Below are 15848 nucleotides of genomic sequence, written 5' to 3' on the forward strand. Positions count from 1 at the left end.
AAACTTTGTCGGAAAACCGTTTTATGCCCAAATGTAATACAAGCAACTTGTTTTATCACTTGAAACACAACCGTGGTGTGGATACGAAGAGTACAATATGTGCAGTATGTTAAAATGTTCAACACATTTTCATTACATTTTTTCTGTATTTCCTTGAATTATTTGTAGAGTAAGACATTGAAATAAGATGAGGTGCGTGCAGCTTTAATAGTTTTGCATATTTGAAACATGATCTTTCAAAAGGGTTTCAAAAACATTACCGTTAGTTTATCGTTATCAATGTAAATGTGTGAAATTATCGTGATATCTATCGGAGGTCATATTGCTAAGGCCTAATCTGAAATGTGCATTTTCCAGCAGTACCACTGTAAGATTAATCAATGCTACAATTACAAGGGAAACATAACAAGAATACCATGTCAAGGTGAGATTTTTCTCCTGACCTTAGCATCTGGAACCAGCCGGCCAATGCCATCAAAAGAAGACAATTGTGATTGGCTGCAGCTGCACAGGGAAAATGAATATCATTCCTAACTGCAACAAATTCACATAATTATCAGGAAAATAACCAAATCTGTAGCATATGCCCTGACTTTTACTGAAATGTAAATTATTATTAATATTTCTCATTCACAAGGTTGATCAACAGGGTCTACCACGAAAGCCAAAAGCTAGCAGGATGTATGCCCACTACTAGAAGGAAGATAACCCTTTCACTGGTGACAGAGCCCCAGAAGGCACAGATAATAGTGCTCAAAGAGGCTCAGGTCAGGCGAATAAACTGTTACATTCTCACCCTAACAAGAACACTGTTGTTACATGAGCGTGATAAAAATGTGTATTGTTGTACTGGAACACTGTCACATCACAATAAACCTACAGGAAGGGCATGAAGTGAAGTCCCAGGAACTGATCAATGTGACACCTTTCAGTCAGGATGCCATCAATCAGGATGTAGAAACTAGACACTCTTGTCTAGACCATTACACTTGAACCATCTACCGTATTTACCTTGGGGAGGTGTAGTGACTTGTCGTCTCCCAGATTGTGATGTTCTATTGACAAACTGCTTTACTATTACATCTTAACAATGTTGAAATATTTTGGCTGTGACTGACACTGTAGTGACTTTGTCTACAGTATTCGAATGCCACAAAGGCATTGCTCTCTTGATGAACAGGACAAATTGTTTCCCAACTATATTTTTCTCTTTTCACCACAGTCGACATTCAACAGGTTAAATCACATAATTACCATTTAGCTCTCTCACTAATAAGGTTATCTAGCAAAGACACTCAAGCATATCCGTCAGTCATGAACAACTAAAATGATGCCAAAATATTTAATCAACATCTAAATTCCTTACACTGTACTTTATTATTCTAAAAACAAACATGCATAGAGATATATTTCAATGATCAGCTCCTGTACATTTTGATGATCTAATATATTTAATATATGTATTAATGGCTAATTTATCATAGCTTCTGTCATAGGCAGTTTTATATGGTACTATTTTTTTTAAAACAAGCTTTTTGGATTGATAGTTCACCTTCAGCTGCCTACCTACAGTATATGCAATACCAGTATTAAACAATATTTCAGTTGTCAGTCTATGTCAAGTCAGAGTTGGGTCAGTTCTAACGCTACCGTACTACATTCTGTTGAAATAATGTTTTCTCTTTTTTTAGGTTTCCTGGCACAAAGATTTAGACTTTGAAACTTGCTTGAGAGAAAATGTACTTAATATAAAACCTGTATGCAACGTCTACAAAGGGAGAATAATGAGAGCCTGAAATGTCCCAGAGATATACATGATCCACCTCATGCTGTACACCGAAGACAACTTCGTAGAATATTTATTTATTATTTCTAGGCTGCTGAACTGTTAGAACTAACTTTTTTCTAATGTATTATTTCATATGTACTGGAACTCACAAGACCAGCCTGCAGTAAGACAGAATCAAGAACACTCCTGGATTAACCTCATACCTGCAAATGCACATATTAAAAATCTGATATTCTATTGGAAGCCTCAAGCACCTTCAATAAATAACTAGATACAACCTTAAACATTTTCTCCTTATTCAATTCTATAACACAGCAATCTCAAAGTTCCTTTTTTCCCCAAGTCTAAAGAGGCAAAAAGAAGATTGAAATAACCCTGATTATGTATAACTAAAACCTTGTATGCACCAGAATAAAATCTGTACTGTCAGAATGTCCCAGGGAAGAAAAGTTTCTTGTCACCCTCATTTTCACACATCCTCGAGTGCTGAAGCCCCAGTAAACACGTAATGTAGCCTTTCAAGACCACAAAAGGAAATTATGTTTCTCACAAATTCTCTTGCTACATTACAAGCTTACAGAAAACACATTGGAGTCAAAGGTGGCTCCCACAATAGCTGTCTTACTGAAACTCCACCTAATACATTATTATTACAAGCTCTGTGAAAGAAATGAGAGGGAAGATCTGATCAGATGTTAAAGTGGAATCTTTAGTAATTTAATACAGAGCAACTCCCATTTTATAGCCAAGGGGACCAGCAGACCAGCTAATGCTGTTACAATGTGATTAGATTATTTACGTTTTCCATCCATGCACTGAAATATAAAACAACAACGTGTGAAGCTGTCAATTGATTTCAGAAGGGAAAAAAGGAAGAAAAGAAGCAAGACTTCTTCTAGTCCCAAGGCTAATGCAGATGAGTTCCTTTGGAGTGCTGGCTGTGTAGACACTGACAAAAATAAAGCTTAAAATTCATGAGGCTGCTTGGAAACTAGCCGATTTTAACGGCACCAAATACCATGTTCCTCTGAGTGTCCAGGACAAGCTCATTTTTGAGCATGTTTTTTTCAGTAAACTAACGAAGAAGAGATAACACACACAGTCTGCCAAGATCAGGCTGAAATACGAAGACCACTACTTAAGAACACTGGACTGAAAAGAAAATGTCAGACAATGTGGAATTCCACATTTCTTTCAGTCTCTCGAGATTCACAAAGATAGCAGTCTACTTAAGGGAATCGATTCTGCTAAGCCCATTTGATTCCCATGAATGGATGACTTCCTAAAAAAATAAGAAGCATTTTTTAGAACACTGCAAACTACTGTCTGAAACACAATCTAAAAAGTTGCATTTCGAACCTGTACTTTAAAATCAGTGGAGAGCAGCTTGTATTTTTTATTTCTCTTGATAAATGTCTTGCATACTACAGTAGTTTACGCGATACAGTTTGGAATAGAAATTTAGAATGGAGCAGACACTTTCTCTAGAGGGCTTATGAACTCCCACAGAAAGCTGTGGCACCTCACGAAATAACATCAAAGTATTTTTTTTTAAGTGTCAAGAATTTGAAATCAGTAATCAAGATACATTCTAATGTCATTCATTCTGGCCACATCAATGTCTCATGCTTGCACAGTGCAGCACAACAGTGAGTTTAACCTTACCTAAAATATCCAATAGGAAAATAATACAGAATTTATTGTTCAACATTCTTCCTGTTGAGATTAAAGTTTTTGCTGACGTGTGAAAAAGTTACAGAGAACACAAACTTTCCACTTTTTGGTTACCCACAAAGTAAGAGAATACTATTGTTAACTTTGAAACAACTGCCAGAGCAACCTTTTTATCCTAGAGAGCGAAATACAGTATGGCCTAGTTTTGTGTGAATGGAGAAAAACGAGAAACTTTTCTAACATACAGGGGTAGCAGTTACAACAACCAAAATGTGTTACTCTACTAGTTACCCCTGTTAATGAGGTTATGAGACTGAAGAAATGCAAAAAGGGCTTTTGAAGCAGGTAAATAAGATTTCTAGAAAAAAAAGATTATTCTAATGGTTAATAGCTTTGAATTCCTTAAAGATTCTGTCTTGAATTTTCTTAGAAGAAAAGTGATTTATAGAAGATTAATACCAGAATCTCTTGTTTCCGTGAGTGACATGTTTCAGTGGTTAAAATGACAAATGCTTGCAGAAAACAAACAGTTGAAGAAACCCCCATCAAAAACATGCAGGTAGGATAATAATTTTTCAAACAGTGCGTTTTGTGCAATTTGTCGCTTGCCTGACAGAGGTAGATCAAGTGGAGGTTAATGCCAGCACAGTGAGGGCATTGTCGTACTGTAGCTTTCTGAATAACTAACTTTCTGATAAAAAATGACATTTCAGATAGGAATAAATAGATGCTAGGGCCAGTCATTGCCTCTTTTACCTTTCCATGATCTGTTTATGGAATTCTAGTGCTATTTCCAATCAAGCTTATATTTTTCTATAAACTAGTCATGGGTAATAAACTCAGTACTGTAAAACCCATATCCCCCATAGTGCAGAGATCAGAAAACGTTGCTTCAAGTTATCAACAATTTCCAGAGCATACTGATGTAAGGAAGGCAAGCAGATAAGAGACAATAATGCCACCAAGTGGGAGGAAGGTGTAATTAAAGGCTTCAGTATCAATTTCTGAATGTAATTAATCATAACCACAAAGTCATATGTGATCAAGGTTTTTTTTTAATCCACAGCTCAGAAGTCAATATTATATTTCTGTAAAGTTGGCAAATAGGTTTGCTTCATCTTAAGCATACTTGGAGTTCGAAGACTTTTAACCTTTGATGATTATGACCTAATGCACTGTCAATTTAAAATGGCTCAAAGGGTGAGAAACAGTAGATAATGTAGAAGCGTGACTTGTAAACCTGATCCAATTGCCACTATAAGAAAAAAATGCTTGTAACACTTTATGAACATTTCAATGTAAAAAAAAAATGTCTTATTAGAAGCTTCTGTGGATCTCATTTATACTGTATACACTGGTTTGATAAATCTTTGGATCCTCCACATGGACAGATTTATATTAGTTTTAAAATATAAAATAACTTACCCCATTGTTATGGTATGGCAAACCCCTCAGAATGAGTGAAGAATGCCAATATACAGTATTTTTTCCTTTCACTCTTGGCGTTTCAGAGTGTTATAGTTGAGTCAATGGAGAAAGAACTATAAACACTGAGAAAGTTTCACTTTATTCCCGAGAGATCCATATTTGTAGTTTTTCAGAAGCCAGATAAGAGTAAATAAAACAATTAAGCTTGAAAATGTGCTTCCAGACAAAACGCATGTGAATAGCAATGCAGTGCACACTACATTGTAACTTGGGCCCATAATTTCAGAATTCAGGTTTTATAGAGCTGACCTCCTGAAGACAGATGACACCTTTTTATAAAAAACTACTGAAATCTCTTGATTTCTTTCAAGAAACAACTGGCTGAGATGTGCAGATCAATTACAATAAATAATAGAACCAAATGAGCAAAATGGCCTCTTCATCTTTGTAACTTTTCTTATGTTCTTCTTATGATTCTAACCTAATATAAGCTACGTATACAACCTAATACAATTATCATGAAATCCTTTCTCTGGAAATTTTGATAACTATTCACAGCAGAAGAATAGAGTGGTCATTTACAGAATTTAAAAACAAAATGACTTTTTCTTTGGTTTCCTTTCTCTCTATTTTAATTAGCTGTTTATCTGCTACTTGCCAATTATATTACAGACTTTCATTGTCATGATGTTTCTTGGTGGCATAGTAACTATTAATTTAGTAAAAGGTTAGAGGCAGGATTTGCATATTCATTATCTTCAATTTAGAGATAATTTAAAAACCTTCCCCATCCCAAAATGTCTTGGAGTCATACAGCAAAGTAGCAATATGTTTTTTAATATCACTAACAGGTATTACAGGTCAAGTACTTAATGAGATGAGAAGACCTTGAACCAGTTAGTTCATGAGCCCTCATCCAGATCTTTGAAGGCTTTAATCCCACAGCTTTTTTAGGCTTCTGTACATCATAAGCAGCTTAGACCACAGTCGGTGAGTTAAATTGTTCTAGTTAAACATAAATTACATCTTTTAGTTAACACCCCTAACAAATTTTAGCCCCTACTGGATCAACACACTATTTTTTCATTTACCTATTTTCTAACAGCTTCATCCAATTCTGGGTTGCAGGGGGCCACAGCCTATTTCGGCAAGCAACGGACTCAAGGCAGGGTACACACCGGATGCGACACTAACCCATCACAGGCCACACACAGACACGCACACACTCACGCCAGGATCAATTTTCCTAGAAGCCAGAAACTACCAGTATGTCTTTGAACTGGAAGGAACCTGGAGCACCCAGAGGAAACGCACATGAATACAGGGAGAACATACAAACCACACGCAGATCGTACCCTAGGTCCGGAAGTGAACTCGGGGCCCCAGCACTATGAGGAAGCGATGCTCACCGCTGTAAAACACTGCAATTTTCCCAAATTAATTCAGAAGAAATTTGTGAAGATCAGTGATTTTATCATATGTGGGAAAGAATACAACATTTCCATAACAGATCCCTTCAAGTGGAGTGTTGCCATGATATTGAACTCATACATAGATTAAAATTCAGTTGCTTCATTAATTCTGTGTTGTTGTTAATGTTCATTTTGTTTTTCCAGTACTACTTATCTTCCTCCATATTAATCTTCTAAGGTGCAAGGTAACTTCATTAAAACAGTAAGTTGTAGCAGTATTTTAATGGATCTGAAAAGAATATTTGTTTTATTTAGAAAATGGCTACAGATTTTTATTTTGTTAAAATGCACAGATTACAGTCACAGACCTGATTATACCTCATGCGCTAAATGCAAATCATCCAGGTGTTCAAAACTTGCTCATCATCAAGAGTGCTTCTGAAATAGTAATAATAATTGGCAGATGGCATAGAAAATAAACATGTTGCCAAATTCTACTGAAAATTTCACTGAAAATTCTGTATGGTTTCAATCAGATTCAGTGAGTGAAGGAAGTTAGCACAGTAGTTCAAACTACTGTACATCATTTTTGACACGCGTCACTGGCTTTTAGAGATGAGAGAAATATTCCCCCTGGCTTAATCAGAACTTCCAGTTCACATGAATACATGAGTGTTCTACATTTCCAAAGCACAGACTTTAAATTTAAAATAAAGTTTGCACTATTTCATGCATTTCCTAGATATCCTAAAAGGACTTTTCTTACCCCGTATAATCTATAAATAGAACACATCATACATTATGCATGAGCTATAAAAGTGAGTCATAAACAGTATTACCTATTGTACATTGTGAAGGGTTTCACAAAACCCTTAGACTAATGCCTGTTACAGACTCCAGGTTAAAAAGAGAGATACAGTACAGTATTTTCTGATTTTACCTTTGAGCACTAGAGTTTTGCTAAGTCTCTAGCAGAAGGAGTTAGTGTTTCCATGGGCGTGCTGGAGAAATACCACAGATTAAATGCATTTTTTAATTCTGTTCCTTAAATGCCAAGCAGTGAAAAAGAACTTTTTAATAGCAGGTCATTGAAGGCTCTCTAGATTTCTTCATTGAGGTCTTCTACAAGAACCAGCTTAGAAAAACATAAGCAAAAAACAAAAACAAAAATGTTACAATGCTTTTTCTCTCACTTATTTATGGTCATGAATTAGTCAATAAGGAGTGATAGGCCACAATGAAAAAAAAATAATTAAAATTGAAAACTAGCCTATTCTTTTTACAATCACACACAGACTTGTTCCTGCTACGCAGAAGCGATTCATCCCTGAACTCCCACACTGACTTTAACGAACCAAAGACACAAGTGCTCTCCATTGAGGCCTGCTGTCAGGCTGATTTCTTCATTTGTCAGGTCAAAACCACAATGGGAAAAGGTACAGACTAAAGCCCAGATTAAAACCCATCCTACCTTCTCAACTGCAAATTACACACTCAGTAAAGTGATGGTGAATCTCCACTGGGCATAAATGAAAAGCGCCCAGCAAACAAGACATTGCTATCAAGTCAAAATGTTTTATTTGCACTTGGAAGAATTAATTCAGACCCAAGTGTTAACCAGACACTTCTCAGTTTCACCTGGGCTTTATCACTGACAGGAATTAGCAACATGAGGGCCTTTCAGCTAAATTTGTTTTTACCAAACATGCACCCACAAACAGTGCATAACAGTATATATGTAGTAATATGACACATTTAGTTCCAAACATCACTTTAGCCTGCAACCTGTGTATGTTGCAGAATATTTTTTAATTTTGAATTGCAATATATTAACTCCCGATGCTCTGAAGCTAGGGACTGCAGACACAATCTTTAAATCTCAAAGTATATTTTCTTAATTTCAGGATACATAGTGTAGTATACAGTACATTGCTTGAAATAATCTCCTTAAGTATTAACTTGCTCTGCTGAAAAAGAATTTTGTAAATTGGAATACCAAGTTGGGAAAAATTATATAAGCTGCATGCTGTTCTGTTTTTGTGCATACAGTAGCAGAATTGTATCTTACCTTCACTTGTCTCTCTACATTTAACAATTCCATGTTGCAAGTACTCCAGGAGGTCATTCCTGTAGCGTTTGGAGTCTTTTCAGGATGCAATATGCATAAAACAAAGCAGCAGAGCATCTGGTATAGTCTTTAATTCTTTATTTATATACTGTAGCACACTGATTCCCAACATGAGGACTACTTGGCAGAACACCGAAGTGTATGAGATTAAGAGAAACTTTTTTAAACCAAACGAAACATAGTAAGTTGAAGGCTTATTTCCCCACCAGTGATTGAGATGTCCCTTTAACAGGCATGTTTCAATATCATGCCACTCATAGTCTATGCCGGCCTACTATCATTGATTCACCGAGTCAACACTGTCACGCAAATGCAATTCACTGTCACCCTGCATACTAATGACGGAAAGAACAGGTTAGAAAAAAAACAAGAAATCTTATCTTTTCCCTTTCCAAACACTAAGTAGGACAATTCAGAGATATCAGTTTGTATTAGGGAGGTCACCAAAAATGGTTTTAAGACAGATGGATTTCTATATACTGTACACTACAGTATATTCAAGCTGTTTTCTTCATTTAAAGTATTTTCATTACCAAAAAACCTAGAAAAGATTATTAGAACGTGCTACTCCTAAAATCTATAGTTCTACTCGGTTTCCAAAGTACAGCTAGAATATTATCCCCATAATGACACAGAAGAAAGGCTGCCTGTTTTTTTATGATAAATTTAACAACTATCTGACAAATTAGCTATTTTTAAGTGCCATTTAAGGACCTGGGTTTTGTGATCAAAATGAATAAGGTACATTTTAAAACAATGGGGTATATTAAAGAATATTATAATAGGAATTCCAAATAAAAAAAAACTGTTGTCTGGTTCATGGACGACACAATCAACACATACTATGATATCAGATTCAGTGCGATACTGATTTCACATTTTCAAGAGTTTTAATTATAAAGCTGAATTTATTTACCCAAAGCCTACATGTAAAATTCAATCTTCTCTAACTAGACTTATAATAATTGGCTAGTCTAGCCATTCCTCCATTTCACAATCTTTCTATCAAGATACTGACATACTGACAAAACAGACCCGCAACACCTGTATGATCCACCCAGTTCAGACATGAAAATGTTACTCATTCTTAGGACCAGGGCTATCACAGCAACTCAAAACATTGGTAACAACTGCAGCACTGTGTGACATGACAGTGTGAACTAGAGTATATCTTACGTAGCATACTTTAGAGGTACTATACAACCAGCCGGTCACAATGCAGACAATAAGGAAGTGAGAATTTAAGTAGCAGGGGAAGTTTGGGTGTCCCAGATTATTTGGAATTTAGTTAAAATACCAGTGTATGCTTTCTGCCTGTTTTGAGCAATGTGGGGAAGCACAGGTAAGACTATAACATATTGTATATGATCATTATCAGTAGCTCATTTTTGGGTTACTACTGGATGAAAAAATATCAACAGGCTTCTTCTATAGATCCTTTTTATATTCTTTATACATTCTTAATAAAAATGAATGATCACCCTAGACTGCAAGATCGACCTAAACCAAGATACACAAGAAAGAATAAAAGTAATGTGTAGTGTGATTGAAGACTTCCCTGTTTCAGAGACAGCTCCTCTTAAACTCCATCAGGAAAATGGAATTTAACTTCTAAAGATCTCACTTTGAACCTTAGCCATTTGTCAAGTTGACAAACCTGCTTTGCATACTGTACTCTTCTCATTAATGAGACATAAAAAAGTAAGATGTAAGATGCACCTTCTTTCTTAAAAAACAACAGTTCCTAAATTTTAATTATGCTAGAACTAAAATGTCATATAATAAACTTTGCATCATTTTAAAACCAAAATCAATGCCAAAACTTTTCACAGCATTTCAGGCTCTGCGGGATTATTAATGAAAAGTTGAAGAATGCAGGCTTTGTTGGTGCCTTGTCTGTGCTGTCAAAGCAGTGCACAGTCACCCATAGTAACAACACACTGGGGGCGTAAAGCGTCAGACAGGATCTCCACAACTCCACAAAAATCCCCCCCAATAGTCACTAAAAACCTAACTTGATTAAATCAAAAGTTTTCAATCAAAATACAGAAAAACACAGTTACAATTAGAAGAAAAATGGATAAAGAAACACAGTATTGACGGTCTTCTGCCTTGTGAACTGTTTAGAGATTTGCTTGGACAACAAAATACACTATATAACAGTATTGATATAGATTTTCCAAACAGTATGCAGTTTTGTCATTTACTGCTGTTTTCCTGTAGTGATCTTCCTACATAGTGTACACACATATGCTTCTTTTTATAGATGTTTGCATGCATGAAAAAACTATTTTGAAGACTATTTTGAAGTTGAAAACTGTGTACTAGAAATGTTCATAATGCTTAAATTTAAAAGAAAAAGAAAAACAATTCCAAACAAATCTCCCGCTTAATGCTTCTAAGTAACATGAAAAAAAAAAAGAATGACAATTAATCATGATTTGAAATATGTTGTTCTTGTGGTAGGCAACGGCATCCTGGAGCTTTTGCAGTGAAGGCCTTACATGGGGCTTGCGTAATGGTGTTGGAAGGCTTACAAGTGGCCCTCTGTGCACTGTTTGTCAAAGACAGAACGAATAATCCATAAACAAGGACAAGACGGCAGAAGAAAGGATGCAAACCACAAAGGAACGCCGTTTCCACGGCAACCAATGCTGGCAAGTTCTGTCACATGGCTTCTGCCATTGAAATCCTGGCGCTGGGGCTTGTGCTAATTCATTTGGGCAGTTCCAATGGCAACATGAGCGGGAACGTCAGCACTGCTGCAGTCATCCTCACTTTCAACAGGACTGCCGGTCTGGAGACAGCCAACAGGGTGCTCAACGATGCCGTCTACGGTGAGTGAACATTAGGGCTCTCTCACTCCAGCAAGAGTTTCTACCATGATCTTTCTTTATTCTACTATCCCACCGTCGAGAGCCAATTTCATTCTTGCCCATTTTAATATAAAAGCTCTCCTTTCTTTTCCATACAACTACTAGGAACTTTCAGAAAACCTTCAAGTGAAAAAGTTTAAAACACAGAAAAGTCGGACATTTACAGTAAATAGAGATTAACATACTGCAATTATTCAGCTCGGGTATTTCAGAGGCACTTCATTCCAGATACATGACCATTTCTTTCTACTACTGAAAAAATGTTACAACAAATATAGATTTACTGTATAGTTTACTTTTGCTTCCAACATCACCAAAAATGAAGTCACACATTAACATGTACTGTATTCAGAATTATATTTAGAGCATATTTCTTTAATGGCTTCAAAAAAGAAACTTTTTTAAAGGGATTTGAGCCCTGAATGCCTTATCCATCCATTTTTCTGTTAACTTGTCCTAGAGAGTGTCAAGGGCCCCTCAATGTTATTACATATCATACAGTAAAAAGCAGTATAAAGGGAAACAAGCCTACAGATGTAATAATATGCTGCATGGTTTTGAAAAGACTTGATGTAGGTCAGTAACAGTTTCAGAAAGCTCATCTGGCTGTAATATATTCTCATAAACACACTAAGCAATGTGACTGATTTGGGGAGTTTGAAAGAAGTCCCATTTTCTGATTTACGACATGAGCTAGTTAAAAATCAGATGCTTGAGTTCAAAATCCTTGTGCTCATAACAGAGAAGCATTACAAAATAAAAAGGTGAGTACCGATAAGAATTACGTATTTGACTAAATGGAATTTAAAAACTCTAATAGGACTTTTTATTGTCAAGAAGTAACTGTTTCTTTTCATAATACTCAAAATGAAACGAACAAATTTTTATTGCAAGCCTGACCTGAACTGCATCAAACACACGAGTGAAATGGTATTTCAAACCATCATCTTTAGAAGTTCAGGACATGTAACCCAATGAACTCAACATATTGAAGTGCCCATATACAGTATATTACTTGTGGATATTGTATATATTTAAAATGCAATATAAATCAACTGGATTTACCAAATTAGATAAAATAACAAAATGGTCCCGGAATAACTCATTCCAAACTAGGTAATCCAGACTGATTCTGTGCTGAATATACTTCCTGTAAATTTTGAACGAATGCTCTGAATTTTTTGTTGAGTTTTAACCTTTCATTTCAGAATTCAAAGTATTTAACATCACAGTTACCTCGCTAGCATTGGGTATTCTCGCCTTTACGGGAATTTTCTGCAGCATCTCCTATTACACCCGAAGACGGTAAGAAGCACTGAGATTTTCCTCACCTGTTGCGTTTTCCATTTGGGTCGTAATCAACCGAATGCATCTAATTCCACGTGCTTTTCCTTCCCTTTTCCTCTTCTTTGGTGTCCACCTATCATTTCACTGATGTTTTAAGCTTTGGCTCTAATCATTTAAGCCAGTAATTTCAAAGTAGAGATCAATGATTTGTTTTGAATGTGAAACATTTTACTGTTTGGTCCTGCTCATCCAATCTTTAATGGCATTAAAACCGTCAAGACCACATTTTGAATAAGATCAACAATTAATTTATAATATAGCCAGGAATTATATGGAAGGCGGTCAAACATAGACATTGCAAGTGAATAAAGCAATATTTAAATGAGTTAATTGATAAAAAGACCAGACCAGATTCCATCCCTTTCTAATTTACATGAACACGCACAATTTAACCTGGCAGTTGACCGCTCGGGTTCAGCTGCTGTATGTGCCTTAATGCAGTTAGTCAGCAAAGTAATGTGGCCATAACAGGTTCAATCGAGTGTTAAAGAATAATTTTCTTTGCGGCTATTAAACCCCCAGGTAAAATGTTTCACGGCATTAAGAAACGGAATCGGATCTCAACTCACACTATAATAAATCTGTACAATAGCAACTTGCTTACAATAAAGTACTTGGAGCATTAATATTCCAAGAGAAGTGCAAGACGATTCTCACACAAAACCGTCTGTAAGGGGTGAATAACTAATGTATTATTTGCTGAGCCAGACCTAAAAATTGTTATGTTAAAATAATTTTATATTTTAAAACATTAACATTTTGGAGCATTGGTAGTGTTTTCAGAGCACAAAGAGCTTGCAGTCTCTATCTTGAATGTTTTTAAATATTCTCCTTCTATTTTCTATTTTCGTTTCTGCATCCGTTACTTTCCTCATGTTCCACCATCTTTATGTTTATCTCCACTGGGCCTAGAGTTTGAGGAAATTTAAATGAAATCCCTTTTTAGTCAAGTACCCTCATCCTTTTTGTCTGTGGAGTTGGGATTGTGTTGATACTGCAATGCACATAAAAGGGAATTTCATTTTATCTTTGTTCCTCTCAACCAGTCCTTTTCACTTACAGTAGGTAATTGAGGCGCTGAACAGACCTTGCTTAAGTGGTGATGTCTCGAATCCACATGCTATTTTGAATGAGCTCTTCCTTCCTTTTTAACAGGCAATTCAGACAGGCCAGGGCGTATGAGAACACTGTCATTCACGAAAAAGCAAAGAGCCCGGTGGACTTCAAAGGAGTGAAGAGGAGCCACAGCCTCCGTAGCCCACTGGCCATGATGAGAAAGCAGGATACTTACAGGGACAGCTCTCAGATCTACTTCATATACAGCAATCCCATCGCTATTGCAGAGGGCAGCAATGTTATACCAGGAGAGCATCAGGTCACCTTTGAGAACATAGTATTGCAACATGATGACATCAGAGATACCAAAGGAGGTATTATCCTTGATCCGTCCACATTTTACATGCAACTGTAGGATGTGGATATTGGAGTATGGGTGAAAATTGGGCTTGCATTTTATCACCCAATTTATCCCCCTGGCCCAGCTTCTTCTCTAAATATCTTGGTATATTCTGAAACACAATCTCTTCTTCCTCAAACCCCCATGAGATATTCAATGAACACGCTGTATCAGACTTGCTCCAACAGCTAAAATTGATGCCCTCTTATATATATTTGACACTGGTGCTCATTTGATTCAGCCAAGGTACCACAGAACATAGTGTCTGAACTATTTTGGCATGTACAACAAGATTCAAAATGAAATAATGATAACCTTATGATCCCACTGCTCTTGGAGTGGAGGCTGTGGATTTCAGGTTCTAATGTCATCATTTTGCTTCAATAGGTCTAAAAACTAGTACTGGACTGTGATGAGAGAAAGATAGAACCTGGAACAAAGCAGGGGCGTGATGTTTTTGAAACTAAAATGTGTAACATTCCTAAACTGATAACTGCCGATTACGAATACTAGATGTGTTCTGTAAATATTGTATATTTCAATTTAATAGAATGACAGCTTTTTTTTTCCTTATAGGGTTTTAGATAATCATTTTATACTGCACAACTCAGTTTGCTAACACTTTTACAATGTTCTAAATATCCCTGATGGACTATGAACAGATGAAGCCACTCTGTGTATATCCGTCAATTTTGTATTGTTTAGGTGACTGCTAAGTGCGAAACATAGGAATCTCTACAACAGGCAGGAAAGAAAAGTGCAAATAAAGACTTTTTGATGCCTGTTGTGTGCCTGTGTCCCATCTCCTTCTACCATTACACCCTCCAACAGATGGTAAAATGTTCATATTCTTACCTAATTAATCCACTGTTATGCAAATTGAAACATGCCTCCCTGTCACCTCCACAAATAATAAAACTTGATATCAAATTAAAATACATCAAATTCGATTGAAGAAATCAACCTCCTGGGAACTGCTAATGAAAGAAAAAAAATACAGTATGGTTTGATTCCTCCTCCCCCATCTACAAATAGTTTTTTTTTTCTCTGGATGTTTTCAAAAACAATGATTAAAAAGGAAATACTTGGTTCTTTCAGATCTAGGCTTAACACAGTCAGGAGAAGCAGTCTGGGATGATGAAGGGGTTTGAGGATCATCAATAGAAATGTTCCCCTGTCACAAGAAATAAGTGAATGAAGAGTATCTTTCCTCTCAGCTCCCACACTCCCCAATCAATTTATGTCAAGCAGAATGGAAACAGGCTTCCTTCCAGACTCAATACCCTGTATGGTTTTCTGTAGTGAGTAAGGAAACAATGCTAAGTTTAGTTCTTACCAGCTACCAAATTTAGCCTAAGCCCTACAGCTCATGGTAATCACAGCTCCCAGAGTTTTACAATTCTGAGGAAAAAATCATAAAGATGTCTGTGAAGTTTGACAATTTAATATTCATGTGTCTAAAATAAGTCAGTTCTGACTTTCCATTTTATAGCATTATGCAAATCTCATTCACACCTAGAATACAGTACACACTGTCCCGTTACAGTGCAGTGACTGCCTTGGTTTGCTTTTAAACCACACAAAATCACCAGGCCAGATATACATTCTTTTTCCATAGCAAGTTGAATGCTTATTTTGACTGTGTGGAACATAGATAATCTTCCTTTAAAATTAATTCCCTTACAAAATCTGCTATATTAATAAAATAAATGACCCTTTACAGATTTGTTTTGCACAG

General features: G+C 36.2%; 1 protein-coding gene across 1 annotated transcript; it reads left to right on the forward strand.

The window, feature by feature from the left end:
- Positions 1–11087: 11087 nt before the first annotated feature.
- On the forward strand, positions 11088–14895 carry LOC148661671 (uncharacterized). The gene is made up of 3 exons (XM_088635731.1): positions 11088–11268; positions 12516–12612; positions 13810–14895. Exons 1-3 carry the CDS (start codon positions 11103–11105, stop codon positions 14123–14125), a joined length of 579 nt encoding a protein of 192 aa, XP_088491857.1. The 5' UTR covers positions 11088–11102; the 3' UTR covers positions 14126–14895.
- Positions 14896–15848: the final 953 nt, after the last annotated feature.

Source organism: Lepisosteus platostomus, chromosome 6 (assembly GCF_059453375.1).
Source record: "Lepisosteus platostomus isolate fLepPlt1 chromosome 6, fLepPlt1.hap1, whole genome shotgun sequence".
NCBI classification, from domain to species: Eukaryota; Metazoa; Chordata; class Actinopteri; order Semionotiformes; family Lepisosteidae; genus Lepisosteus; species Lepisosteus platostomus.